The sequence below is a fragment of the Corylus avellana genome, chromosome ca1 (assembly GCF_901000735.1).
Source record: "Corylus avellana chromosome ca1, CavTom2PMs-1.0".
Lineage (NCBI taxonomy): Eukaryota > Viridiplantae > Streptophyta > Magnoliopsida > Fagales > Betulaceae > Corylus > Corylus avellana.
The window spans coordinates 5,212,893-5,238,631 of record NC_081541.1 but is presented as its reverse complement, the minus strand read 5'-3'; the positions used below and the strand labels follow the sequence as shown (position 1 = coordinate 5,238,631).

General features: G+C 38.7%; 4 protein-coding genes across 4 annotated transcripts; all 4 read left to right on the top strand.

Annotated features, from left to right (window-relative positions):
- The first annotated feature begins 679 nt into the window (after positions 1-679).
- Positions 680-2,566, top strand: LOC132167709 (protein NODULATION SIGNALING PATHWAY 2-like). The gene has a single exon (XM_059578722.1). It carries the CDS (start codon positions 724-726, stop codon positions 2,299-2,301), a length of 1,578 nt encoding a protein of 525 aa, XP_059434705.1. The 5' UTR covers positions 680-723; the 3' UTR covers positions 2,302-2,566.
- Positions 2,567-5,326: 2,760 nt separating this feature from the next.
- Positions 5,327-6,755, top strand: LOC132169262 (protein NODULATION SIGNALING PATHWAY 2-like). The gene is given in 2 exon segments (XM_059580346.1): positions 5,327-5,793; positions 5,795-6,755. Coding segments are annotated over 2 exon segments (1,428 nt in total).
- A 7,253-nt stretch (positions 6,756-14,008) lies between these two features.
- On the top strand, positions 14,009-18,251 carry LOC132166947 (uncharacterized). Its single transcript, XM_059577814.1, has 2 exons — positions 14,009-14,320; positions 16,831-18,251. Exons 1-2 carry the CDS (start codon positions 14,090-14,092, stop codon positions 17,980-17,982), a joined length of 1,383 nt encoding a protein of 460 aa, XP_059433797.1. The 5' UTR covers positions 14,009-14,089; the 3' UTR covers positions 17,983-18,251.
- A 3,031-nt stretch (positions 18,252-21,282) lies between these two features.
- Positions 21,283-22,920, top strand: LOC132169178 (low affinity inorganic phosphate transporter 1-like). The gene has a single exon (XM_059580275.1). The coding sequence runs from the start codon at positions 21,283-21,285 to the stop codon at positions 22,918-22,920; it is 1,638 nt and encodes a 545-aa protein (XP_059436258.1).
- The last annotated feature ends 2,819 nt before the right edge of the window (positions 22,921-25,739 follow it).

Genomic DNA, 25,739 nt, shown 5'->3' with positions numbered 1-25,739 from the left:
TCCAAAAAAACAAATGATAAAATTAAAAGGTCAATATTAATTTTAAATGATTAAAAGCATAGAATTGACAAATTTACTGTCCAGTCATAGTAAATCACCACTTACTTTAATAGATTCATATACCGACCATACTTGTTGCGTTAACAGAACTCTAATCTTTGTCGCTAATCGATACAGACTTGTGATTTGGAATGAATTGCAAAAAAAAAGACTAAAAATAAATTTGAACCCCTAACCTCCAACTTGCCGATGCAACAGCAGTAATAACTAGAATTAAACTATAATTTCCGAGGTAAAATATATGCTTTGAAGGTGGTTAGGGATGCAGGTAGAGCAACTGTGCACCCTACTCCCTAGCTAGTTAAAAAAAATAAAATTAAATATAGAGGTGGAAAACGCAAAAGAGACACTTTGTAAGGGCATCAGAGGAATTCTATAGGCATTAATTGTTAATTAAAGGTGATTGAAAGGTGGAGCACCCGCGCTATATAAAAAGGAAAGGCAACGTTGGAATCGGCAGCTCATCATCCAAGTCTCTGGTGAGGGCCAGTTAAAAAAAAAACCTTAAAACACAAAAAGTAAGCAACTTGCGAAGCTCGATCCGCTGTCTCTTGATCAGCCTTAAAAGTACACCTAGTTATCTCCCGCACGACACGCCCAACTGAGACACTATCTCTGATCTCTTTCTCTCTCTCTCTCTCTCTCTCTCTCTCTCTCTCTTGTATGAGCTTAGTCGGCTCCGCCATAGCTATGGCCATGGCCGTGGACCATACTTTTGGGTTCGACTATTCAGGCTATGGCAACAACTCCGGCGCAACTGGCACGGCAGCCATGGAATATGAAGTGAGTGGAGTGGGCTCTAGTAACTGGCCGGACTGGCCTCCAGTGGAGGACTGGGAACATCTTGTAGGCCAAAACGACTTGGACGTCATCGAGTCCATGATGGACGATGCAGGAGGACTTGTCTACAACCTGGCTCCAACCGGGTCTGTTGAAGACGGGTCGTCGGTGGAAGAAGCGTCGTCCGTCGAAGAAGGGTCGTCGTCTCTCTCCGAGTCCACCGAGGTGGAGGTGATGACGGTGGAAGAACAAACCAACGGCGTGGACAGGAACGGGCTGAGGTTAGTACACCTCCTGTTGGCGGCGGCGGAGGCGCTTAAACCGGCAAACAAAAGCCGGGATCTGGCCCGAGTGATATTGTTTCGGCTCAAGGGATTGGTCTCTCCCACAGATGGAACTAACATGGAAAGACTAGCGGCGTATTTCACGGAGGCCCTGCAGTGGCTGCTAGAAAGCGCCGGCGGTGTCCACACCAAGCACCTCATCACCAGCGGTTCCCACCGTGACGACCACCACAATCAAACGGATGTGCTGCACGCTTTCCAGCTCCTGCAGGACATGTCACCCTACGTCAAGTTCGGCCATTTCACCGCCAACCAAGCCATCCTCGAGGCCGTCGCCAACGACCGCCGCGTCCACATCGTCGATTACGACATCATGGAAGGCATCCAGTGGGCCTCCCTCATGCAAGCTCTCGTCTCCCGCAAGGATGCCCCCCCGGCCCCACATCTCCGAATCACCGCCATCTCCCGTGCCGGTGGTTCCGGCCGCGGAAGAAAATCGATCTCCACCGTCCAGGAGACAGGCCGCAGATTGACTGCGTTTGCGGCGTCGATCGGTCAGCCCTTCTCTTTCCACCAGTGTCGGTTGGACTCTGACGAGACGTTTCGGCCGTCGGGTTTGAAGCAGGTGAGAGGGGAGGCGCTTGTGATCAATTGTATGCTTCACCTCCCACACTTCAACCACCGGGCACCCGAGTCCGTGGCTTCCTTTTTATCCGGAGCCAAGACCCTCAACCCGAGGATTGTGACACTGGTGGAGGAGGAGATGGGCCACGTGGGCAAAGGCGGCGAGTTCCTGGACCGGTTCGTGGACATCCTGCACCACTACTCGGCGGTGTACGACTCGCTGGAAGCCGGGTCGCCCATGCAGAGCCGGACCAGGGCTTTAGTGGAGCGGGTGTTCTTCGGGCCCCGAATAGCCGGGTCATTGGCCAGGATCTACCGTGGGCTTGGGGAGGACGAGAGTGGGTCTTGGGGGGAGTGGTTGGCTGCGGGAGGGCTCAGGGCTGTACCCATAAGCTTTGCAAACCATTGTCAATCGAAGCTTTTGTTGGGCCTGTTCAATGACGGGTATAGGGTGGAGGAGCTGGCGAATAACAAGATTGCTTTGGGGTGGAAATCGCGGCGTTTGCTGTCAGCTTCTGTTTGGACGCCGCCGGACTCTGACCCTGTAACTTAATTAATCTGCTCAATATCCATTAATTTGTGTGCTTTTGTGTCTGCTTCCATCGTTTTTCTTTTCAGCTCTCTGTGTTGTTAGTGTTTAACACCTAGATGTGGGTCTTGAACCTTCTCGATATCTCCCCAATTAAGTTTCTACTTTCTAGGTCGGTCGACAAAATGTGCAGTGCAGGGGACCAATTTCATTTGTAACCAGGCACGGTTTTGTCAATTTCGTTTTTAAGATAAGATAATTAATGTGGCTTTTTAGAATTTGAGCTACATCTCCCTTTCCCTTTCTGTTGTGTTGTAATAAAAGTATGCCACACTTATATATCTTCAAATGGATAATAAATGTGCTTCAATTTTCTCTCTTTCTTTCTCTCCATCTGATTTTTTCCCCTCTAGCCTCTAAGCAATACAAGAAAAAGGAGAGATTTCATGGGAGAACTCCTAATCTAATGGAAGAAATGATGTGGAGGAGCAGTACTTGAGAATGCTTTCAAATGTTTGATTGTAGTATGTCAGAGATATTGATGGGGAAGACATTAATTAAAGACCAACTAGAGGAAAGCTGTAGTCGTGACTCTCGGATGCAAACCAAATAGATTAATCTTAATTCAGGAGATTATACTTGTGTACTTTCAGTAGTTATGCCTAAATCCTTGTGTTACCAAAACATTATTAAAGATAATTAATTCTAACAAACAATCTTACGTAATTCTCAATCATGCTTCTAAAGTTGGTTGAAGCTTGATTATGTTAATCTAGGCTAGCTTCCCATAACTACCGCACCTAAGCCAGATCCTCCGATCCTATATATATGAGTACTATTTGACTATCTCTGATCATGGCCTTGGTAATCTCATTACTATCAATTATTATTAATTACTTTCCTAATATAATAATTAACCAGCTTCTGTTGTTCCTGTTATCATTCTTGGTAATTGAAGTTTTTTTTTTTTGGTAATTGAAATGAATTGAAGATTATCTCAACGGAAATTGATCCAATTTTCTAGATATATAAATCTATCAAATTTCATATACAATTTTAATTACTTCATTCGGAGATTACAATATATATATATATATATATATATATATATATATATATATATTCCATTTCGGTAATATCTTACAGATTCAAGTCTTGACCATAGAATATACTAATACATATTTTATTTCGATAACATGATGTCCACCAATTATGTCTTGATTATTCTATGCAAATAAACAACTAATATGCCATCATTTTACCCGCTCATTTGACCCTCTCTTTTTTTTCTTCTTTTTCTTCTCTTTCAAATTATCAATATTTAATACTACTCTCTCTCTCTCTCTTTTTTTTTTTTTTTTTAATGGTGTGTACACATTACACAATACTAATAAACGGGGTACATATTATTTACTTTTTGAACGTTGCATGAACAAAAAAAAACAGCAGTTTAATATTGTTACATTTGCAAACTGCCGTAAACCAACAGACAACCAGAGACTTTTCTTTTTTTCTGAGTTAAGAAAGAGAGAGAGAGAGAGAGAGAGAGAGAGAGAGGCTTTGGTGGTTTGCAATATCCATCTCTTTCATACGTAAGCCTGCAGCCAAGTTGGGCGAGAATCACAGTGACAATCTGACAGTGGAAGATTCCTTAGAATGTGCCTATCGCCCTTTAACAACTATATATTTTTTGGATTTCTTCCCTATGCATATATTACTTGGATATAATAGGTATATATACATATGGACGCCTTGTCACTACCATTTTTAAACTATCCTTTGCCCTTCAGGAATTTTCTTTTTGGATTCATGATAAGATGTTTCTATCTTTATCGCTGTCTTTGATTCAAGATATTTTTCAAGAATTTGGTTATATATATATATATATATATATATAGATAGAGAGAGAGAGAGAGAGAGAGAGAGAGATTGGTGTTGGTTATAGGTAGATGCATGTTTTGTTTAGCATCCGTGGTTACATCGCTTTTTTGAGTGTTTTTTTTTTTAAGAAAAATATAATACACACTTTCACTTTTACACTCATTTCCATATATATTTCTTGACCTGACTTTTAAAATCACACTGGACTTCTCAAACCAACCAAATGTCATTTTTTCTTCTTTCTTAAACTTCATTAAAACACGTCAATTAAAAACTAACAAGCATATATATGTGATATATCTCCTTTATCCAAATCGCTAATGTGGCAGATAAGAAATATATGATCCTAGAAAAGATTCTCTTTAGGTGATCTAGCCTATTCTCTGTATGGGGCTTACGCGGCAGTTGGAACAAAGATACATTTATTTAGTTGTGAATTCAAACAAATGTGGAGATCAAGTAAAGATTGTGAAGTTGTTTGAGACTATGGAGGTCTGTAACTGCAACATTGGCTGCGCAGCTGTGGGTGTTTGTGAGTTGATTTTTAAAGTTAATTTGGATGGGTCAAGTAAAAGGCCAAAAAAATTGTTGGGTAAGGGCCAAAAACATTTGTTGGGTAACTAAGTAATTAAGGCTGAACATTTTATTGGACAGGGGCCGGTGGGTTTACAGTAATATTATTTATTTTTATTTTTATTTTTTTTCCCTAAAATTTTTTTTTCTCAGAAAGTTGGGGGGGGTGGACCTTGGCCCCTGCCAGCCCCCCCTCCTCCGTCAGCCTGCAGTAACTATATACCTTTTCATGGCTCAGCTTTGAAGGTAGTTACTAGTTAGGGATGCAACTGGAGCAACTGCATGTGCAGCCTAGTCATCCCTTCAATTAGCACTTCACTTTTTCTTTTTTATTAATCATCCAATTATATAAAAAGTTGGTGAAGAGATTACAAAATATGTGAAACTGTAAGGGCATTACTGTAATTCTAAGGACATTAATAATAATTAATAATTAAAGCTGATTGAGACGCAGAAGCAACTAGCTAGCGCGCAATATAAAAGGCGAACACAAGCTTGACATTACTCAATTAAACCCAATTAAGTTAATTAAGCAACTTGCAAGGCTCCTGGATCTCTCCCTCAACTTAGACATTACTCTCGTATGAGCTTAGCTATGGCCATGGCTATGGACCACAGTACCCTTAGGCTCGACTGTTCGGCGGCCTACAGCACCGAATATGATGACCTCAGTGGACTAGGCCCTACTAACTGGGACTGGCCCCCTGTGGAGGACTGGGAACATCTTCTAGGCCAAAACGGCTTAGACCTCATCGACTCCATGATCGACGATGGAGGAGGACTCATCTACAACCTGGCTTCAGCCGGCTCCGTTGAAGAAGGGTCGACGTCGTCCCTCTCCGATTCCACATCCACTGAGGAGATCACCATGGACGAACAAACGAACGAAGACAGCAGGAACGGGCTGAGGCTGGTGCACCTACTGATCGCGGCGGCAGACGCGCTCACCGGCGCTAACAAATGCCGGGATCTGGCTCGGGTGATATTGGTTCGGCTCAAGGGATTGGTCTCTCCCAAAGATGGAACTAACATGGAGAGACTAGCGGCGTATTTCACTGAGGCAAGGCGCCGGCGGTTCCCACCGCGACGACCACCACAATCAGACGGACGTGGTGCACGCTTTCCAGCTCCTGCAGGACATGTCACCCTACGTCAAGTTCGGCCATTTCACTGACAACCAAGCCATCCTCGAGGCCGTGGCCCACGACCGCCGGATCCACATCGTCGATTACGACATCATGGAAGGCATCCAGTGGGCCTCACTCATGCAAGCTCTCGTTTCCCGCAAGGACGGACCCTCGACCCCACACCTCCGAATAACCGCCATCTCTGGCCCCGGTGGCTCCGGAAGCGGAAGAAAATCGATCTCCACCGTCCAGGAGACAAGCCGCCGCTTGACTGCGTTTGCGGCATCGATCGATCAGCCCTTCTCGTTCCACCAATGTCGGTTGGACTCTGACGAGACGTTTCGGCCGTCGGCTTTGAAGCAGGTGAGAGGGGAGGCCGTTGTGATCAATTGTATGCTTCACCTCCCACACTTCAACCACCGGACACCCGAGTCGGTGGCTTCCTTTTTATCCGGAGCCAAGACCCTCAACCCGAGGATTGTGACGCTGGTGGAGGAGGAGATTGGCCACGTCGGCAAGGGCGAGTTCCTGGACAGGTTTGTTGACACCCTACACCACTACTCGGCCGTGTACGACTCGCTTGAGGCCGGGTCCCCCATGCAGAGCTGCACCAGGGGTTTGGTGGAGCGGGTGTTCTTCGGGCCCCGGATAGCCGGGTCGTTGGCCCGGATCTACCGTGGGCATGGAGAGGACGAGTGGGGGGAGTGGTTGACTGCGGAAGGACTCAGGCCTGTACCCATAAGCTTTGCAAATCACTGTCAATCGAAGCTTTTGTTGAGCCTGTTCAACGACGGGTACAGGGTGGAGGAGCTGGCCAATAACAAGATTGCTTTGGGGTGGAAATCGCGGCGTTTGCTGTCAGCTTCTGTTTGGACGCCGCCGGACTCTGACTTTTAACTTTAATTAATTTGCTCTCCAGCCAATTATTATTTGTCAATTTTGTCTTTGAAATTATGCGACGTGTTTGATTAATTTGAGCTCTGCCTTTAACTTCTGTTGTGTTCAGTTTGATTTTACTAAAAACCAAGAAATAAAAAGAATCCCAAACTTGAATGTGATTTTAATACAAGGAAAATGGCCGGAGATTTCAAGCTAGGCAGATTCTTGTGCCTTGAAACCAATGATTAAAAGTGGTCCATATATTAATTAGCAATTGATTGTGTATACCAAGTTGTCCCAACTGGAAATGAGAAGGAACCGTTAATTAATTATGTTGCATGTCTAAGAAATGGAAGAGATCGATGTGCTTCTAGTTCGAACGTTGCATGAACAAAATAGCAGTTGAATGTTGCCGTAAACCAACAGACACCCTGCAGAGAGAAAGAGAGAGGCGTTGGTGGTTAGCATGTCCAGCTCTTTCACAGCGACTAACTGACAGAACTGGATCCAAGATTCCTTAGAATGTGCGCTATCACCCATTAACAAGTCTTTCTTTTTTGGATTTCTATCCAACTTTATATGCATCATCATTCATCACTAATACTACTACTTGTCCCTGCCTTTTTTGAACTATCCTTTGTCCTTCATAAATTTTCCTTTTGGATTCTTCATAAAACATGTTTTTCTCTCTTTCTCAATCATTGTGTTTGATATTTCAAGATATTTTTCTAGATTTTTGAAAATTCTCTTCAAATTCTAAGACATTAATTTCTTCCTTAATTTGGTTGTAAAATGATAATAGATTAACGTACTCACATTTGGATCCGGCTTACATGCTGTTATTTTAATAACAGCATGTATGCTGTAGTTGAATCAACGGTCAAGATTTAATTTTAAAGTTGACTTACTTTTAGAAGCATTTAATAGGGGAGAGAAAATGAAAAAAGATTTTGAGAAATTCAATCTTGACCGTTGATTCAACTACAGCATACATGCTGTTATTTTAATAACAGTATGTAAGCCAAATCCCTCACATTTAAATAATATTAACCTATTTTATTATCTTTCCAACCTTCTCTCATCTCTCATTCGTTCGCATCCGAATTTGTAGTAATTGTCTATTAAAAACATGCAAGAGAGCTCTAATAAAGTCTTCATGTCTCAACATATGGGTGGACTGGTCGAAATATTCTCAAAATGTGGGGCTCATAAGATTATCTTTACACAATTCAAATAACAAAATTGTTGAAAACCTCTATCGATCTAAAATTTTGTGAGAACCCAACAACGTTGATATGTTATTCCTGAATCAATAACATAAACACACATGTACTACTTTTTTTTTTTGGTTCAAACTCAAGCATTAGTAATTTTGTATGACACCTTAGTAATGCTATATATAAGTCTTCCTAGGTCTTTCTATAGTTATCTCAAATGTGATGTGGCTTTTAAAATTACCGTTGAACTTCAGATGTGATTTATTGATTTTTCATCTATTGGTGATTTTAAAAGCCACATCACATCTAGGATGACTCTAAGAAAACTTTAAGAAGACTTATAACATAACTCATGGCAGTTACTCTACCTACCTTTGTTTGCATTGTTTATTAAATTAAATTAAATTATTGTGCTACGATTCATATTTAAAAAATTAATGTGTCTCACATTTTGTGTTAGCTAGTAAATTATGGACAATTGTTGGGGTTTAGCTCGCAATTTTTTGACTTGCCTTTAAGCGACACGTGGATTTTATAGTGAAATACTTGACAAGGGAGTGTTGGGTCATTTGCAGCATGTGTTACCCCTTTGAAACACCCAAATCCAAATGTAGCCTTAAAATTCGGGGGAAACTTGACGCCATGAAGAATAATTAAACCCAATATTTTCTGTGCTTATGATACTGATGAAATTGGCCCTTCTGTGATTTTAATGGCCTCTCTAGAGGGCGACAAGGTATATATAAATTAATTATTAATTAAGTAGTAATTAAGCAAATAAATAGATAAATAAAGACAGCTGCAATACCCCATGCACCCCCACCCCCCACCAAAAAAAAAAGCTTAATTAAACCTATTAATAAACGCAGGAAATTGTTGCCTATACTTTTTTTAAACACAAAATCCTGTTCATCTGCTGAGTTGCTGTAATTTCTGAATTTTCTTTTTGTCTTGAATTTCAAGTTTTTATTTATTATTATTATTATTATTATTTTTTTTTTTTTTTTTTTATAGAGGTCTTCAAATATTTGGTGTTGAACATTTTAATAGTGATTTTTTTTTTAAGTGATTTTATTAATGTATTTTGGGGGCCATTTTTTATTTTTTATTTTTGGATAAAGAGGGTCTTATGAAGTAACATAAAAAATAAAAATATTTTTGAGTATATTTTGTATTTTTATTTATTTTTATTGAGTTTAACAGACGAAGCCCTTAATTAATTACCCTCAATCGATCCTGTTATCGCATGCCTAAGCATCATATGGATGCATGATATATATATATATATATATATATATATATATATATATATATATATATATATATTCAGTTCACTTTTTATTATCGGCCTTAAATTTAATTATAAACCCGATTTATTCAAGATATACTCTCTATTTTTATTTCTTCTTTGTCTCCTAAAAAAGAACAGGTTACAATAAAGTTTCTTAGAATATGTTTATATTGGAAAATTCTCTCAAATGTTCATAAGCTTTGTTCCTATAATAAATAAAGGTCTGAATGTGTAATATATTGACAATTAAAACTTCTATTTTTGGTCTTGTAACAACAAATAAGTCATTCTCTACCGCCCTTCCTCTTTGTTTCGCTTTTGTCCTTGATGGGGCTCTCTGGTTGTTTTCTGCTCCTTTCCTTTTTGTTTTTTTGCTGTGTTTTTTGTGTGATGTTCTTGTAGCCTTGCTTGTGTGCCATTCGGTGTGGATGCTGATTTTGGGGGTTTCTTTTAAACTCCCCCCAGTTTTGTTTTGTGTTCGCCGCCAATCTCCTCCACCCGCTCTGCCGCCCACCGTCCAATGTTGGGTCTTTCCTCGTGCCCCTCCAGCGATGAGCTTTTCAACATCTCCTGCTGCGATGGTTTTCCGGTCAGCTGACGATCGGTTTCGCCACCCTCCGTCCACTGTTTTGGGCTTTTTCCGCATCCCCATAGCGTCGAGCTTCCATCGTTCCCTTTCAGTGTCGGTTTCCGGCGAGTGCACAATCAGCATCCACGCTGCGTGTGCCTGTTCCCGTTTGTTTTATTTTCCTCGTATTGTCTTTGTTCATGTTTTATCCCTGTATGCATTTCATTCCTGTTATTTGTTTGTAATAAGGTCCTGCCTCTTTGGTTCGCCCACGTTTTATTTAAGTTTTCTTGCTTCTGTTTTGTAATAAGGCTTGGCCACTCGATCTGCCTACTTGGATGTGAACTGAACTTTGGTCCAGATCTTTTAGTTCGTGGATGTGAATTTTAGTCCAAACCTTCGAGTTGTGGACGTGAACTTCATCCTGGCTTTTGGGTCGATGAGGAATTTGCGCTATCTATGCATTAGATTGCGTCTGTCTTATGCAGATCTGTTATTTCAATTGAAAACTAGTTATAGGTTAGCGGAGGTTTTAGGTGATGTTGTATCCTTATAGCTTCGGCTATAATTTGCATTTTCAGGGCTTTGTACTCCTGCAATGTAAGAGCTTTATGCTCGTGATTATTATCAATGAAATTAGAATGTATTTCTTTCAAAAAAAAAAAACAAAGTCATTCTATTATGTTTTTTATCCTTTTTTTTTTTTTTTCAACCTCAAACCCTTAAGCACATGCAAACGGTAGAATTCTCAACATATTCCGGGTTTTTTGGGTCATGTTTACTAACATTCTGGAACTGCATGTTTCATTACTAGAAATTTACAAGGTTGGACACCCTAAAGAGGCAATCCGAAAAGTTATTCCTACTTTCTTAATGTGAAGAAAGCGAGTCGAATGTGTTTTTTCAAAAATCTCATAGATTTGATTTGTTTCTTGGATTATAGTAGCATTTAGGGTATTAGACTCTCTTGTATAATTCTCGTGCATGTAAAAATTAAAAAATAAAGCCAATAATGTAAGTGCTTTAATTGGAAGAGATTTTCTACGAGTTGTGTTGACAAAATAAATAAATGATATTTCTATATGTTTGAACTTTGAACATGATTGCTATAACTTTATTGGAGCACTGAAAATCAATTATTTGCTATGGATATATTATTCGTTGTTTTCATGACTATCAATTTTATCAAAAGTTACGGATGACTATTGACATTTTGGCCTAGTAATACTTCCCCTTATAATCAAAATAAAAGCCTTGGATTCAATTCCAAGTACTTATTGGATATGGATTTGTCAATTGTTTGACCCAATAATAATAATAATAATAATTATAAAAAATAAAAAGATTTTCATAGATGGGTATATGTCAGATGGAAGGACACAAATTTCCTTCAAACTAATTTGGAAGAAATTTCTTTCAACCTATTCTAATAAATGTCAAGTATCATATAACATGTTTGACTTTCTCAAAAATTAATATTTGGCTTTGTAGGCTAGTAGAATGATAATAAATGGCTGATAAAAATATTATAAAAAATTATAAAAAATGACACTTGACACTTATTAAAGTAAGTTGAACAAAATTTCATTCAAACTAATTTAGAAAAAATTTCCATTCTAAATGAAAAATGACCGTCAATAATCATGACCTCGAACCCCCCTCAAAAAAAGGAAGTAAAAAGGGGAAAAAGTCAACGTTTATAATGATAATAATACAAGTTTGTAGAGAGGATATGGTCCATAAATACAGTACTGTTTGAGGGTTGCAAGGATCGTCGTGGGGAGTTGTAAATTAAATTACCTTATTTTGTTTGCTTGGAATGACGCAAGAGGCAAGCAAAGATTTGTACCAAAAATAGAGAAATGGTCAACAAACTTACAAATGCATGGATAGGCATTGAGAGACTTAACCCAAATGCCTATATTTCTCATAAATAAATAAATACAATCCCATCCTCTTCGCATATATTTACAGAGTACTGATACACAGCACACGGCATGCTGTGCACGCCTGTGCAAATTTAAAAAAAAAAAAAAAAAAATTTGCACACGGCGTGCTCTCTTTTACTTCACCCATATTTTCAACTTATCATTAAATTAATATATGATTATAAATCTTCCACCCAACTATTGCTATATCCAAGAATTGAAACCCTAGAGAGAGAAACTCTGGGAAACCCTTAGGGTTTTTTTTCCGCAGCCGCCTCCTAGTGAGGTCTTTCTCTCTGCCTTGTGCGGCCTTCCCGGGGTGGAGGAAAAGGTTTTTTGCCTTTTCCTTTCCCCCTCCCCTTCTTTTTTCCCTCTTTGCTGTGTTTTTTGTTTGGGTTTCTTGTGTTTTGTTCTTTTTTTCTTGTGCAGATTCAAAGCCCGTCCAGCCACCGTCGTCGTTCACGCCCGTCGCCCAACCCGACACCCAGCCTGTCGCCGCCCAGCCTGTCGCCGTTCAGTCCATCGTCGTCGCCGTTCACTGCTTTGCCGAAGTTCTTGGTTGTGGATCTGGTTTTTGGGGGTTTAGATTGGGTTTTTTCAAAACCCGATCTACTCTTCCACGCCGACCCATCCACCAATCGAGGTCTTCCACCATCCTCCCTGTCCTCCTAGCTCCCCTTTTCCGCCAGCCGATCCTCGTTCAGTCCACCGCTTGCCGGTGCCCGATCTGTTCTTCGGCTGGTTATCACCGCCCTTGGCCTTGTTTTGTTGTAATTTTCTTTTTGTTTTATTGTAATTTTAGTTTTATTTTGCTGTTAGTATTGTTTTTTGTGGTTTTTTATCTCCCTGCCATGACTTGGTTTGATTTTGAGGAGGAGATTGATGTTGGTGGTCGTCCTATACCGGCTTCCTTTTTGTTCTCTGCAGTGCCTACTCTGCAACAACTATTTAACAGTGGTTGTTGTTTTACCCGCAATAATCTCTTCACGGAGTTTATTTGCAATTTACATTGCTTTGTGCGGTCCTGGAATAGGCCCGGATTGCTTATGATTCTTTTGGGATCATTGGTAATTACCATTGCCTGCTGTTTGGTCCTTTGGACTGGATCCAGAGTTTGTTCTTGTATTTGCACTGTTTTTTACCATTTGGGCTTTGTTGTTGGGGTGACCTTCCCTTTAGTTTTTATTTCTGTGTTGTTTGACTTTATTTTGGGTTTATTGTTGGGGAGCCCACCCCTTTTTCGTTTTCAGGATCTCCCACTTTCTTTTCCGTTCGGATCAGAAGTGGGAAAGATCCTTCCTTGTAGCCCTTTCCTTATTCAATTAAAAAAAAAAAAAAAATTGAAAATCATAGTCTTCACGTGAATATGTTTGTGTGCTGCCGTGTCTACAGTTACATTGGTGCAACCTTAACTTCAGTTGGGCTCCTTTGGATAAAATAAATAAATAAAAAGCTTCAAATGGGCTAATCGAGCCCGCACACGTGAGCTTTCTCTACCGTTTGGGCCTCATTGAACAATTCATTCACAGGGGTTGGCCCACCGCTGGATGGCTGGAAAATGCCTAGACCCCTTAAATTTGCTGGACCAATTCCCAGCGAGATGGACTATGGGCTTGGTTCCGGCTTGGGCTGCGTCTCTCTTTGTGGTCCATTGGACCCCAAAACTCATAATATGGATCATGATAAAAAAAAAAAAACAAAAAAGGCTGGTCCATCAATCCTCTATGATATTGATCATCGGTCCAATAAAATATATGCTGAGTCATCGTCTCTTCATGATATGGACCATCCGTCCCATAAGAGAGATGCTTTTTTTGATTTTACCCACCATCTCTTCTCTCTTCACTATTTTTTTTTTTTTTTTTTTTAATTAAGATGATAAGGTGAAGAGATAGTGGGTAGAATGCATTGTAGCATTCCAGGTCCAATGAAGTATAGGATAAGTGAAGATCTTATAACCATTTTTGTCGACATTTTGCCTCCTCCAACGCACAAGATCACACCACGTGTACTGAGAACAAAAAACAACCCAAAACGCTCGTTACTTTTTATTTTTTTCACCAACTATTACATCTTTTTGCCTTTTTTTCTTTTCTTGGAATTATTAGGTTTTTGCTGCTCCAATCCATGCCAATATACATAATCAAAATCCTCGTTGACCACCCAATCAGCCCATCCTACGGTCAATATTCAATATTGAATGCCTGGTGGCATGAACCACGCGTACGAGGTTTGCCCCACAACAAAGTAGTCGATTTGAACTCAAAGATGATTAGTGCTTAGTGGTGTCTATGCTCTTTGAAGTTAGTTCGCTATAAAACCCTAAAGAAGATCCGACTGTATCTGCCATGCAGGTCCAATGCACCTGGACATGCCCTGGAATTCGGTTCAGGCAATCCACAGTGCTCTACTTTTCAAAGCATTTGCGTAGTCTCCACGTCGATAGTGTTCGGAGAGGAAGAGAAAGGGGGAGCAGTGGTTACCCATCTTTTGTGGCCACCATGTCTGCCGTTTCGACAGAGAAAGATGCCGTTTCGACTCATAACGGATCGACCCAGAAGACCCCTCAGCCTTTGCAGGTATTACCCAATTTGATTTCTTCTATATTTTGTGTTTGATTTTGTGGGTCTGATTTTAGATGAAATGGGTTTTCCTCCTCTTTGCCATTTCGTATAATTTCCTTTATAACTATAATTTCTTTTTTTGCTTGTTGCATGTGTCTCTTTGTGTTTGAATTCGGTTTAAAATGGGTGTGACTTGATTCGAAAATGGTTGCCCTTTGTTTTATTTGGTTTAAGGTGCTTTCCAACCCCCCCGCCCCTTCATAGTATCGGAAATTTGTATTCAAAAAAAAAAAACAGTATCTGAAATTTTAGCCGGTTTGAATTAAATTAAGAATTTTTGGAGTCTAGTTGTATCTTGGATTATTGTTCACTTTATTGATTGCTATTATTTTGGTTGGGGATATTCGAAGGTTGTGTTTTCAGGGTGACTAGATTGAGTTTTGGTGTAAATTACTAGAAATTAAACTGCGTTGACCCCTCATGGTATACGCTGAAGCATCATAACAATAACAGCCAAAGAGAAAGAAGAGAAAAGTTGAGTATGAATTAATAGAACTGATTGATTTATATAGGAGCGAAAATATGATTGTTAAAATAACCGTTGATATATGACTGTTAAAAAAAGCAGTTATTTGTGTGCAAAAACTTGAATCAAAGTAATGTTCGTTCAAGTGAGGGTGCACAGTGCAAAGTGCGCCTAAAGCGCCAATGTGACTTTGTGATGCGGCCCAACTCGGCAGAGTGTGCGTTCGAAACACCAATGTCATGTGTCTACTTTTGTAAGCCAATTTAATCCTTGTGAAACATAATTCACTTAGAAGGCACCAAAATTTCTCTTTTCTTTCCAATGTGGGGACAGTTTAAAAACACAAGTGGAGGGAAAGTTATATATATATATATATTGGGAAATAACTATTTTGAAGAAACTTCTTTTTATTGAGACAACCAATGCGCGAGTTAGAACAATGTTAATTATCCATGCTGTCAACTTCCTCTGCTTATATCCAAGAGCGTGCTAGTGCATGTGTTTTGTTATAGGCAATCGGTCCATGTTATGGGTACGCCTTTGATGGGTCATCCATCTTTGAGTAAAAGGGATGCAGTCTCTTCTAAGAGAACTTTATTATATGGTTTCCTCAATAGTCTGATGGTTGGCTACTGCAGGAGTTTGCATCTCAGAGTTTTACTTGGTTGTGAACCTTCGGCAGGGAGACAACCCCTTTTCTTGATGATTGTTTCTTTTTCTTATACCTATCATGGATAGTTTTATTGAGCTTGTCAAGGTTTTTGATAGCAGACATCTAAATGTTTATGATTTTCTTCATATTTCAAAGGCAACAAGTTGACGATTTATTAGCCAGGTGTGCCTTTGATATGGAGGATATAAAGATTGGGCCACTATCTACTCACCACATTAGGGGAATGAGGCTCTGTTCACTAGTATGCAACTTTTAGTTTAATACCAAATCAAGGTTAAGTTTTTGGAAAGGAAAAAGTTTAAAAAATAAAGTGCTGCATGGACATTCCTGGTAATTTCAAACGGTAATTAGTTGACTACAAATTATGAATGTGACTTAATTGTTAGCTATACTTTGAGATTAATTTAATCCCGCTGAAGCTGAAATACATCACATTGTGAATAATTCTAAATTTCCAAAATGATCCAAGATCTATTCCCACTTTCTTAGGGAATTCAGTGCTTGGATAGTCAAATGAGGTGAATGCGATTAACAGCAACAGATCAAAGGAATGGAATTTCTGCAATTTCTGAAACGATATCTGTTTTGGGTTATGCGGAAGTATTCTCTTCTGCAACAATATGGTGGCTTGTGTCTTCTTTTCCAATTGTAAAAACCTTTCCATCTTTTTTAAGCTTTTCATATTCTGTGAGGGCTTAAGTTTCTCATCATAGAATTTTTTTTTTCACTCTCACTGTATTACGTCCAGAATCTTTTGACATCTGTGGTTCCAAATTAGAGGTCTGGAGTTGATAGATGCTAGCCCTATCTCCCCTACCCTCATCCCCTCTCCCAGCAGAGCGATTTGACTCGGATGATATCACATAGTGATTATGACATCTCCAGTCCAGATCATAGTATAGTGTGCTTCATCAAATGTTCATTTCTGATTCAGCTACATGTGTGCGCACATTACACATGCATAGATTTTTATATATGTAGGAATACCAACGCATGCTTAGAAGGAAAAAAAGAAAAAGAAAAAGTGACACCAACGCATATATAAATGCATACTCGTAAATATTACATGTGCATGCAACCATAGAAGCACATATCAATTTTGGGTTTGAACTTTGTTTATCCTATTGAAAGTCAAATAGCCTGACCCATTGTTGGCTTGGCTTTGTTGTGATTTTCCTTTTCTTTCTTTAAACATGGGTTAGTTGCCTTGTTGATGGCGAAAACTTCTGTGCAGTTTTCTCTTCTCTCTAAAAAATGAATGGTGTGTCATTATTTGTATCGTTTCTACTATTCCTTGCATCTAGTGAATTGGCATTTGTTTGTTAGGTTGCAAAGCGCTTGGAGAAGTTCAAAACTACAATTTTCACACAAATGAGTAGTCTCGCCATCAAGCATGGAGCGATAAACCTCGGCCAAGGCTTTCCCAACTTTGATGGTCCTGAGTTTGTAAAGGAAGCGGCAATCCAAGCCATTAGGGATGGGAAAAATCAATATGCTCGTGGATATGGAGTTCCAGACTTGAACAATGCAATTGTCGAACGGTTCAAGAAAGATGCTGGGCTTGTGGTAGATCCTGAGAAGGAAGTCACTGTTACCTCTGGGTGCACAGAAGCGATTGCTGCTACTATCTTAGGGTTGATAAATCCTGGAGATGAGGTGATCCTCTTTGCTCCCTTTTATGATTCATATGAAGCCACACTCTCCATGGCTGGTGCCAATGTTAAATGTATAACATTGCGCCCTCCAGATTTTGCTGTCCCCATCAATGAGCTCAAGTCCGCTATCTCAAAGAATACGCGTGCAATTCTTATAAATACTCCACACAACCCAACAGGAAAGATGTTCACCAGAGAGGAACTCAATACGATTGCATCCCTCTGCATTGAGAATGATGTGTTGGTTTTTACCGATGAGGTTTACGATAAGCTGACGTTTGAAATGGATCACATTTCCATGGCATCTCTTCCTGGAATGTATGAGCGCACAGTTACTATGAATTCCTTGGGGAAGACATTCTCCTTAACAGGATGGAAAATTGGGTGGGCAATAGCTCCTCCCCATTTGACATGGGGAGTGCGGCAGGCACATTCTTTCCTCACATTTGCTACCTGCACTCCAATGCAGTGGGCAGCATCAGTAGCACTAAGAGCCCCAGACTCTTACTATGTGGAGCTAAAGAGAGATTACTTGGCAAAGAAGACAATTTTAGTGGAGGGATTGAAGGCTGCTGGTTTCAAGGTATTTCCATCGAGCGGGACCTACTTTGTGGTTGTAGATCATACCCCTTTTGGGCTGGAAAATGATGTTGCTTTTTGCGAGTACCTGATCAAGGAAGTTGGGGTTGTAGCAATCCCAACCAGTGTATTTTACTTGAACCCTGAAGATGGAAAGAATCTGGTGCGGTTTACTTTCTGCAAGGATGAGGGGACTCTGAAGGCTGCAGTTGAGAGGATGAAGGAGAAGTTGATGAGAAAATGATCCGACAGCATGGTTTTAGGATGGAGTTTGAAGCTGTGTTTATGTCTACCAATTTGAAGACGACTTTCTCCTACTTTCTTATTTTATGAATTAATTAATAAAATTGCTTGCCCTGTTCAAAGGTGAAAACCAGGGGATGACTATGTCCTGTTCCTCCAAATTTCATCCATTGTTGATTTGTTGTGATGGCTATCCTTTCGCTACTTGCTGGTTGTATTCTATTATTGCTGTTACATCAATACAGACGGTTAATGGTCGTTGGCTGTGCCTTCCCACTTTCTCTATTATATATAGCATATACTAGCCTATAATCGTCTCGAGTAAAAATTAGGAATAGTAAAAAAAAAAAACTAGTTTTCTTGGGATAATCATGTACACATTGTAAAATCTCTAGATTTGCTCCAAAAATCATAATAAAATCGCACACCATTGTCACCCCAACCTAAACACAGCCAAAAAAACCCAGAAGGAAAAAAGAAAGCTTTCAAAAGGGTTTGTTAGGCAGATATTATTTATGGTAATTAATTCATTGGAATCTTAAAAGTGCAATTATTTAAGTACCTCAGTGACTGGAAACTCCATAAACGCATGCAGTTGAACTTCGTCTGATGATAAAAGCTCCGAAGCCTCCCTCTGCAGGAGTTTAAGTCATCATCGTTCTTTGACTTCAAGATTTTCTGCCGCAATAAACCCCATTGGGTTTTCAAGCAAATTTGGATCAAACAAGGCCAGAGAAAATAAGATGTAATTATCATGGCTTTCTTGGCAAACAGGACGAAGCTCTTTCGTTCGATCCTTACACCATAGAATTCACTCTCGAAGCTCACCTTCTGCATACACTTGCATGCATTTTTGAAGCTCCGAACCCACCAACTTCTCTTGAAGAAGTACCATTCTTGGCATCTTAAAAGCCTCGTCAACATTCCAAAGTCTTTGGCTCTTAAGAATTTTCAAAGTACCACATCGGCTCCCCGTGATCTTTGGTTGGCAGTAAAGGGACACCCATATGTCAATTTTCCCTAAAATGGTAAAATGTCACTTTCACAATTTTAACTAGGAAAAAATTAAAATCAAATTTAGTTCTTAAAGTTTTTGTGGGATTTCAATTTAGTCATTAGGTTTTTTCAATTTTGACAAATAGGTCGTCATGGTTTTCTTTGGTTTCAAACAAGCCACTTCATCAACTTACTATCTAATTAATTAACGGTATGCTACGTAAAATCAATCAATTAATGACATGTGGCTTTCATTTGACACATCATGTGCCTACTCTATGTAACACGTGTCACAGGTCATACATATTTGGCTCATATTCTCTTACACTCATAAAGTCGCATGGTTTAATTGTTTGGTATGTATGACAAGTCATACTGTTAATTAATTGGATAGTAAGTAAATGGAGGGACCTTTTTGAAATTAAGAGAAAAATCTAAACATCTAATTGTCAAAATTCAAATTCCAAATATCAATTGAAATCGCATTAGAACCTAGGGATGCTTTCAGTTAAAAATAAAAAATAAAAAATAAACTAGAGATCTCATGTGAAAAAATAAATGGTAGAGATTGGAAGATTGGAAGAAAACTCCATAGCAGGATTTTCAAAAAGAATAATACTACTCTTCACATATTAATGGAGTGTCAACATGCATGTGACTGGAGAGTTTTAAGTTGGCTGTAACCACAAAATGACACGTGTTCCCCTCGATTTTTCTTATAATATTGTAATTAAATTTGAAGCACTAATTATAAAATTGAAGCTCTATATTTTTATATTTCAAAAATTTGTGGACATAAGCAAAGGATCTGGCTTACATGCATGCTACAGTGTAAACAACGGTTAAGATTAAATTTTAAAGTTGACTTACTTTGAGTATGGGTGGGCAGATTAATCGGTTACCCGTTATCGATTACCGGCTGTGTACCGGTTTCGACTGAACCGATATGAACCATAATCGATATACCGATATCCTTATCGGTTAAATTTTTTATACCGGTATGCTTATCGGTTCGGTTAGAAATTTCATATCCGTTAACCGTTTAACCGATATAAACCGTTAAGTAGGGATGCTAAAACGACGTAGTTTTGAGATTATATATATACTTATGTAACCTTAGTGATTGGATGAGATTTCTTTGCCTTTAGTGAAAGCATTTTTCATTAACTAGTTTTGTTAGTCTAATTAGCATTCATTATGTTAATTAGTCTATTTGCTTTGAAAAATGTATTTTATAATATAAAAAAAGGTTGTGGTGGATCAATATAAAAAAGCTTCAATTTTTAGCCCAAAAAACAAATATTTGGGTCACAACAAAAAGTATTTGGGTCATAAAATAACTCATTTTTAATAAGTTATTTTAGCCCAACAAAAAGTATTTGGGCTCTCAAAAGTAAAAAAAAGTCATTTTTGGCTCAACAAAATAAATCAATATAAAGCCCACGGTTAAACTGGTTAAACCGAACCGTTTAACCGTGTACCGTTATAACCGATAATTTCGGTTAAAATTCTTATTGGTCCGGTTAATAAATTGTTTAACTGAAAATTATCGGTTAATAACCGATAAGAGCCAAAACCGAACCGTTTTGATCGATACCCAGGCCTAACTTTGAGAAGCTTTTAAAATAAGAGAGGAAATGAAGAAAGATTTTGAGAGATTCAATCTTGACTGTTGCTTAAACTACAACATACATGGTAAAATAACAGTACGTAAGCCGAATCAATAAGAGTACTAGCAGCAGCTTCCCAACTATTTTTCCTTAATTTGGGAAATAAAACTATTTTTTATTCTGTATAAAAAACATTTCATAATAGATTTCCTTTATTTTTTCTATATGAATTAAATATTATTATTATTATTATTATTATTTTTATCATTGCAACTAATAAGAGAAAAGAGAAAATTGTTGAGACATGTAAATGAGAGAGGAGAGAGAATGATTTGTTTATAATTTAATAAACAAATTAACCTTTAGTGTATCTTAAATATAAGACTTTTAATGTGAGTATGTTTTGTGATTTTTTTAAAATTTTTCTTAAACATAAAAAAAAGAAAATAGCATATAGAATACTAATAATATAAGGAAAAGCTGCAAAACCGAAGTCGGCATCTCCTGCTGCATCTTGTGGGAATATTAAATTATTCGTACTATCAGAGAAATTAGCGCAACAGAATATCCAGGTGGAAGAAGAGTCCCACTCGGATTCCACTCCCACTCAAAACTCCTATAAAACAGTCTCTCTCTCCAACAAGTTGTTATCAGACGAAACTGTTTCAAGAAGCAAAAAATTCGAACAAACCGCCATGGCCAACAAAGACCAACTGGAGGTTCTCCGCGTGCTCGACCGAGCAAAAACGCAGGTATACCACTTCACGGCAGTGGTGATCGCCGGAATGGGGTTCTTCACCGATTCCTACGATCTCTTCTGCATCTCCCTCGTCACCAAACTCCTCGGTCGCATATATTACCACGTCGAAGGCTCGTCGAAGCCGGGTACCCTGCCTCCCAATATTGCCGCCGCAGTCAATGGGGTCGCCTTCTGTGGGACCCTAGCCGGGCAGCTCTTCTTCGGGTGGCTTGGCGACAAGATGGGAAGGAAGCGCGTCTACGGCGTAACGCTCATGCTTATGGTTATTTGCTCCATTGGCTCCGGCCTTTCCTTTGGGAGCTCGCCCAACGCCGTGATGACTACACTCTGCTTTTTCAGGTTTTGGCTCGGCTTCGGAATCGGCGGCGATTACCCGCTCTCCGCAACGATCATGGCGGAGTACTCCAATAAGAAGACACGTGGCGCTTTTATTGCGGCGGTTTTCGCCATGCAAGGCTTCGGAATTCTTTGCGGTGGCATGGTGGCTATAGTTGTCTCCGCCATCTTTCGGGCTCTGTTTCCTGCACCGGCTTACTCCGTTAATCCAACCGCTTCGACCATCCGTCAGGCGGACTATGTTTGGCGGATCATTCTCATGTTTGGAGCATTGCCGGCCGGTTTGACTTATTATTGGCGGATGAAGATGCCGGAGACCCCTCGTTACACTGCGCTCGTTGACAAGAACGAAAAGAAAGCTTGCCAAGACATGTCAAAGATTTTGAACATTGAAATTCAAGAGGTGAGAAAAGATGAGACGGCGGTGGTTGATCAGAAGAGCAATTCTAAAATACAATTCGGGTTATTCACTCGAGAATTTGCCCGCCGTCATGGGCTGCACTTATTGGGAACGACAACCACTTGGTTCCTGCTTGACATTGCTTATTACAGCCAGAATTTGTTCCAAAAGGACATATTCAGCGCCGTTGGATGGATCCCTGCCGCAAAATCAATGAGCGCCCTCGAAGAGCTTTACAAGATTGCAAGGGCTCAAACGCTAATTGCTCTCTGCGGCACAGTTCCCGGCTACTGGGTCACCGTCCTTCTCATCGATTACATCGGAAGGTTTGCGATTCAGATGATTGGGTTTTTGTTCATGTCAGTTTTCATGTTCGCCCTTGCAATTCCTTACCACCACTGGACGGAAAAAGGGCACCACGTTGGGTTTGTTGCCATGTATGCGCTAACCTTCTTTTTCGCGAATTTCGGGCCTAATTGCACGACATTCATCGTGCCGGCGGAGATCTTCCCGGCACGGCTTCGATCGACTTGCCATGGCATCTCAGCCGCTTCGGGAAAAGCCGGTGCAATAGTGGGAGCATTTGGGTTCTTGTATGCATCGCAAAGCCAAGACAAGTCGAAGACTGACTCCGGGTACCCTCCCGGAATTGGCATGAGAAATTCTCTCCTTGTGCTAGCTGTGATTAGTGTGGTGGGGCTATTCTTCACGTTTTTGGTGCCGGAGACGAAGGGGAAATCGCTGGAGGAGACGTCAAGGGAGCATGTTGATGAAGAAGAGGGTGATGATCATCATCAAGATCAAGATCAAGGTGAAGATCAAATCAACAGGGTTTAATTATAAACAGCTTAATTAAGTAGGGTTATTGTAGAATTTGAGTTCATCTCGTACCAAGTACGGAACCCAGTTTTTGTTTTTTGATATGTAGCTACTTCGACAATTTTTACTGAATTTTGTTTTACATTTGTTTAAGGAATGTGTTCGTGGTCTTTTATATTATATATTTCGAGGTGTGTTTGTCATCAAAATTATAAGGAAGAATCAATGGCATGCATGAAATTAATTCCTCCGTCTCCTTTGCTTCACACTTTTTTGGTTGCATACTTTTTATTTGCCCTTTAGTGGTTGTGCCAACCTCTTGATCTTGATCTTGTTCTTGATTAGAAGGGGTAATCCTTCCTTAAGTTGAGTAAATGTTTAGCTAAATTTTCGTTAAAAGATTAGAATTGAGATCCCTTATAATTCCATTTGAGATTCTCAAATTCGATCATAAATCATAATCGTTCATCTCATCTAAGCGTCTAAAATAAGCCATATTTTTGCATTTGATATGAAAAGTGAAAACATAGCTTTTTAAATTTCTTTGATACCACTTGTAACAGTTATTGATTTGGAAATTTTCTGTATGGATTAAAAATGGATGATTGAATGATTTGTAGAATAATGGATTGGTTAGAGTTTGATCGGACTCCTATTACAAGACTAAGGCTAAGGCTAAACTATCAAGAACTATATCCCACAATACAACTAACTATTAAGAACTACAACTACAAGTTCTACAATACAAGATATTGATAATGGACTTCTACTGACTTTTGGTTTATATACAATTTGGTAAGCCCAACTTACTAACAACTTTCCAGCCCAACTGACTAACAACTCCAGCCCCAATTGACTAACAACTGTCAGCCCAACTTATAATCCAGCTCACCATACCTGTTACAATTTTCTCTAATTCATTTTGGATTGGAGAATATTCAGTTAATGGCCAACATTTGTTCCATTAATAAAATATATATATATATATATATATTGTTAATAGGACAAATGTCTTATTTATGGCCTCAAGATGGTGATCTTGGCCATTAACTCGATATTCTTGAGTTCATTTTGGATAGAAGAGGATCCTGTTTCAATTTCTTGAGAGTAGCTTCCTCATTAAATGCTAAAACATAATTTATTTTGGAGGTTTATATGAGATTAAAGAGGTCTTAAATAAGCTCAATATGTCCTATGAACATGACAAAAAATGAAAATGTTGGGTATCGATATAAAATGTCTGGTTCCTTGAGAATGGGATGAAGCTATCTCCTCGAAATTCTTTAAATTTGAGGATCCTAGATATATTGGAATCAAATCCTAATTACATTTCCTTTTAGACTGATGATGAGATCGATGGAGATGGCCTTGTAACTTTAGTTTACCGTAATTTTTGCAAAGATAATTAATTTAATTTGATTTTTAAACATCATTAGGATTAGAACTTAATCCCACAACTTAGATAATAGGAATACTATTGTGCCAAAAATTGTATATTAGAGAAACTGCACGTGAATATATATATATATATATATATATATATATATATATATATGAGGATAACTTCTATAAGGAATTGGTGTAAATCAGCCCCTTTGTGCCTACCAATAGAAATCTGCCACATAAGATTATTGCACCAAATCAAATAAGCACCAAAACATTAGATTATATAGGTTTTTTCATTCTTTTTTTTTTTTTTTTTGTTTATATATATATAAAAGCAATTCATGGCATGCCAATATTAGTGTCATATCATAAAAATTTATGTGACATATTCCCTCCATTTTAACATAAATGTTTAATTTACTTTATATATTTTTACCTACTTTTTTATTTATTTTTTATTTTATATTTTATATGCGTGTCATTCAATTTAAGAATTTTGAATTTGGATAGGATCAAAGTAGAAAGATAAGAGATATGTATGTTTTCGTAGTTATTACTTATTAATTGATATATGGTAGAGAATTTTGAGATGGTAGTAATCAAAGAATGTATGTTTTATCATTAATTTCTATCCATAAAGATGGCATTTGAATCCATAAGGATATATATATATATATATTAAAAAAAAAAGAAAAAAAGAAAGCTGTATCTTCCCGAGAAATGAGTTAAAAAACTATTAATTATAATTTGCACTTAAAAAAGGAAGAGAATTGAATTGAATTAAACCTTGGATAAACGAATTTAAATGCATAACACGAAGATTAATTACATATACACGATTGGCATGCATCCACGTCTGATCATGATCCTTCCAAAGATGCTCTTAACTATCTTCTTCCAAATTCGATCGATCCTTCCAAAGACATTAATCCCCATCTTATTTTGAGCATATTCTTTACGTAAATATTTTCCTATTAAAACATGTGATAAACGTTTTATATAATTTTAGGGTTAAATATAAATTTGTTTATCATTTTTTTAGAAAGGCTCTTTTGAGTTTTCAAAAGTTATAAATTTGGTCTACGTGGTTTTTAGCTTTTATCAAAATGAATCAATGATGACCCTTTAGATGAAATGAGGGGCATAGATCGACACCCCCACCCAATAGCTCTTATGGTTCCGATCCGTTTATTTACGGTAAAAAAAATAATAATAAAAATTTTGTTACTTGTGCAAAAAGTTACATAAGACCAATAAAACATTACCGTACGTGTATACATTTGTGTCATATAAGCATATTACTTAAAGTAATAAAAAAGAAATAAGGTGACGGTTGATAAAAATCCTCTCCGCGTGTGGTGGTGGGTATTCGGACCACCCACGTACCCTCATCCTTGCGGATGTGGTTTATAAGGTCTCCCACCCTCACATAGGTGGCTCGTAAGGGACTC

Bases quoted from the DNA above. Each gene is read 5' to 3' on its own strand.
- LOC132167709 (XM_059578722.1), top strand. From the start codon at position 724: ATGAGCTTAGTCGGCTCCGCCATAGCTATGGCCATGGCCGTGGACCAT.
- LOC132166947 (XM_059577814.1), top strand. From the start codon at position 14,090: ATGCAGGTCCAATGCACCTGGACATGCCCTGGAATTCGGTTCAGGCAA. The intron at 14,321-16,830 runs GTATTACCCAAT...TTTGTTTGTTAG, and splicing joins AGACCCCTCAGCCTTTGCAG to GTTGCAAAGCGCTTGGAGAA.
- LOC132169178 (XM_059580275.1), top strand. From the start codon at position 21,283: ATGGCCAACAAAGACCAACTGGAGGTTCTCCGCGTGCTCGACCGAGCA.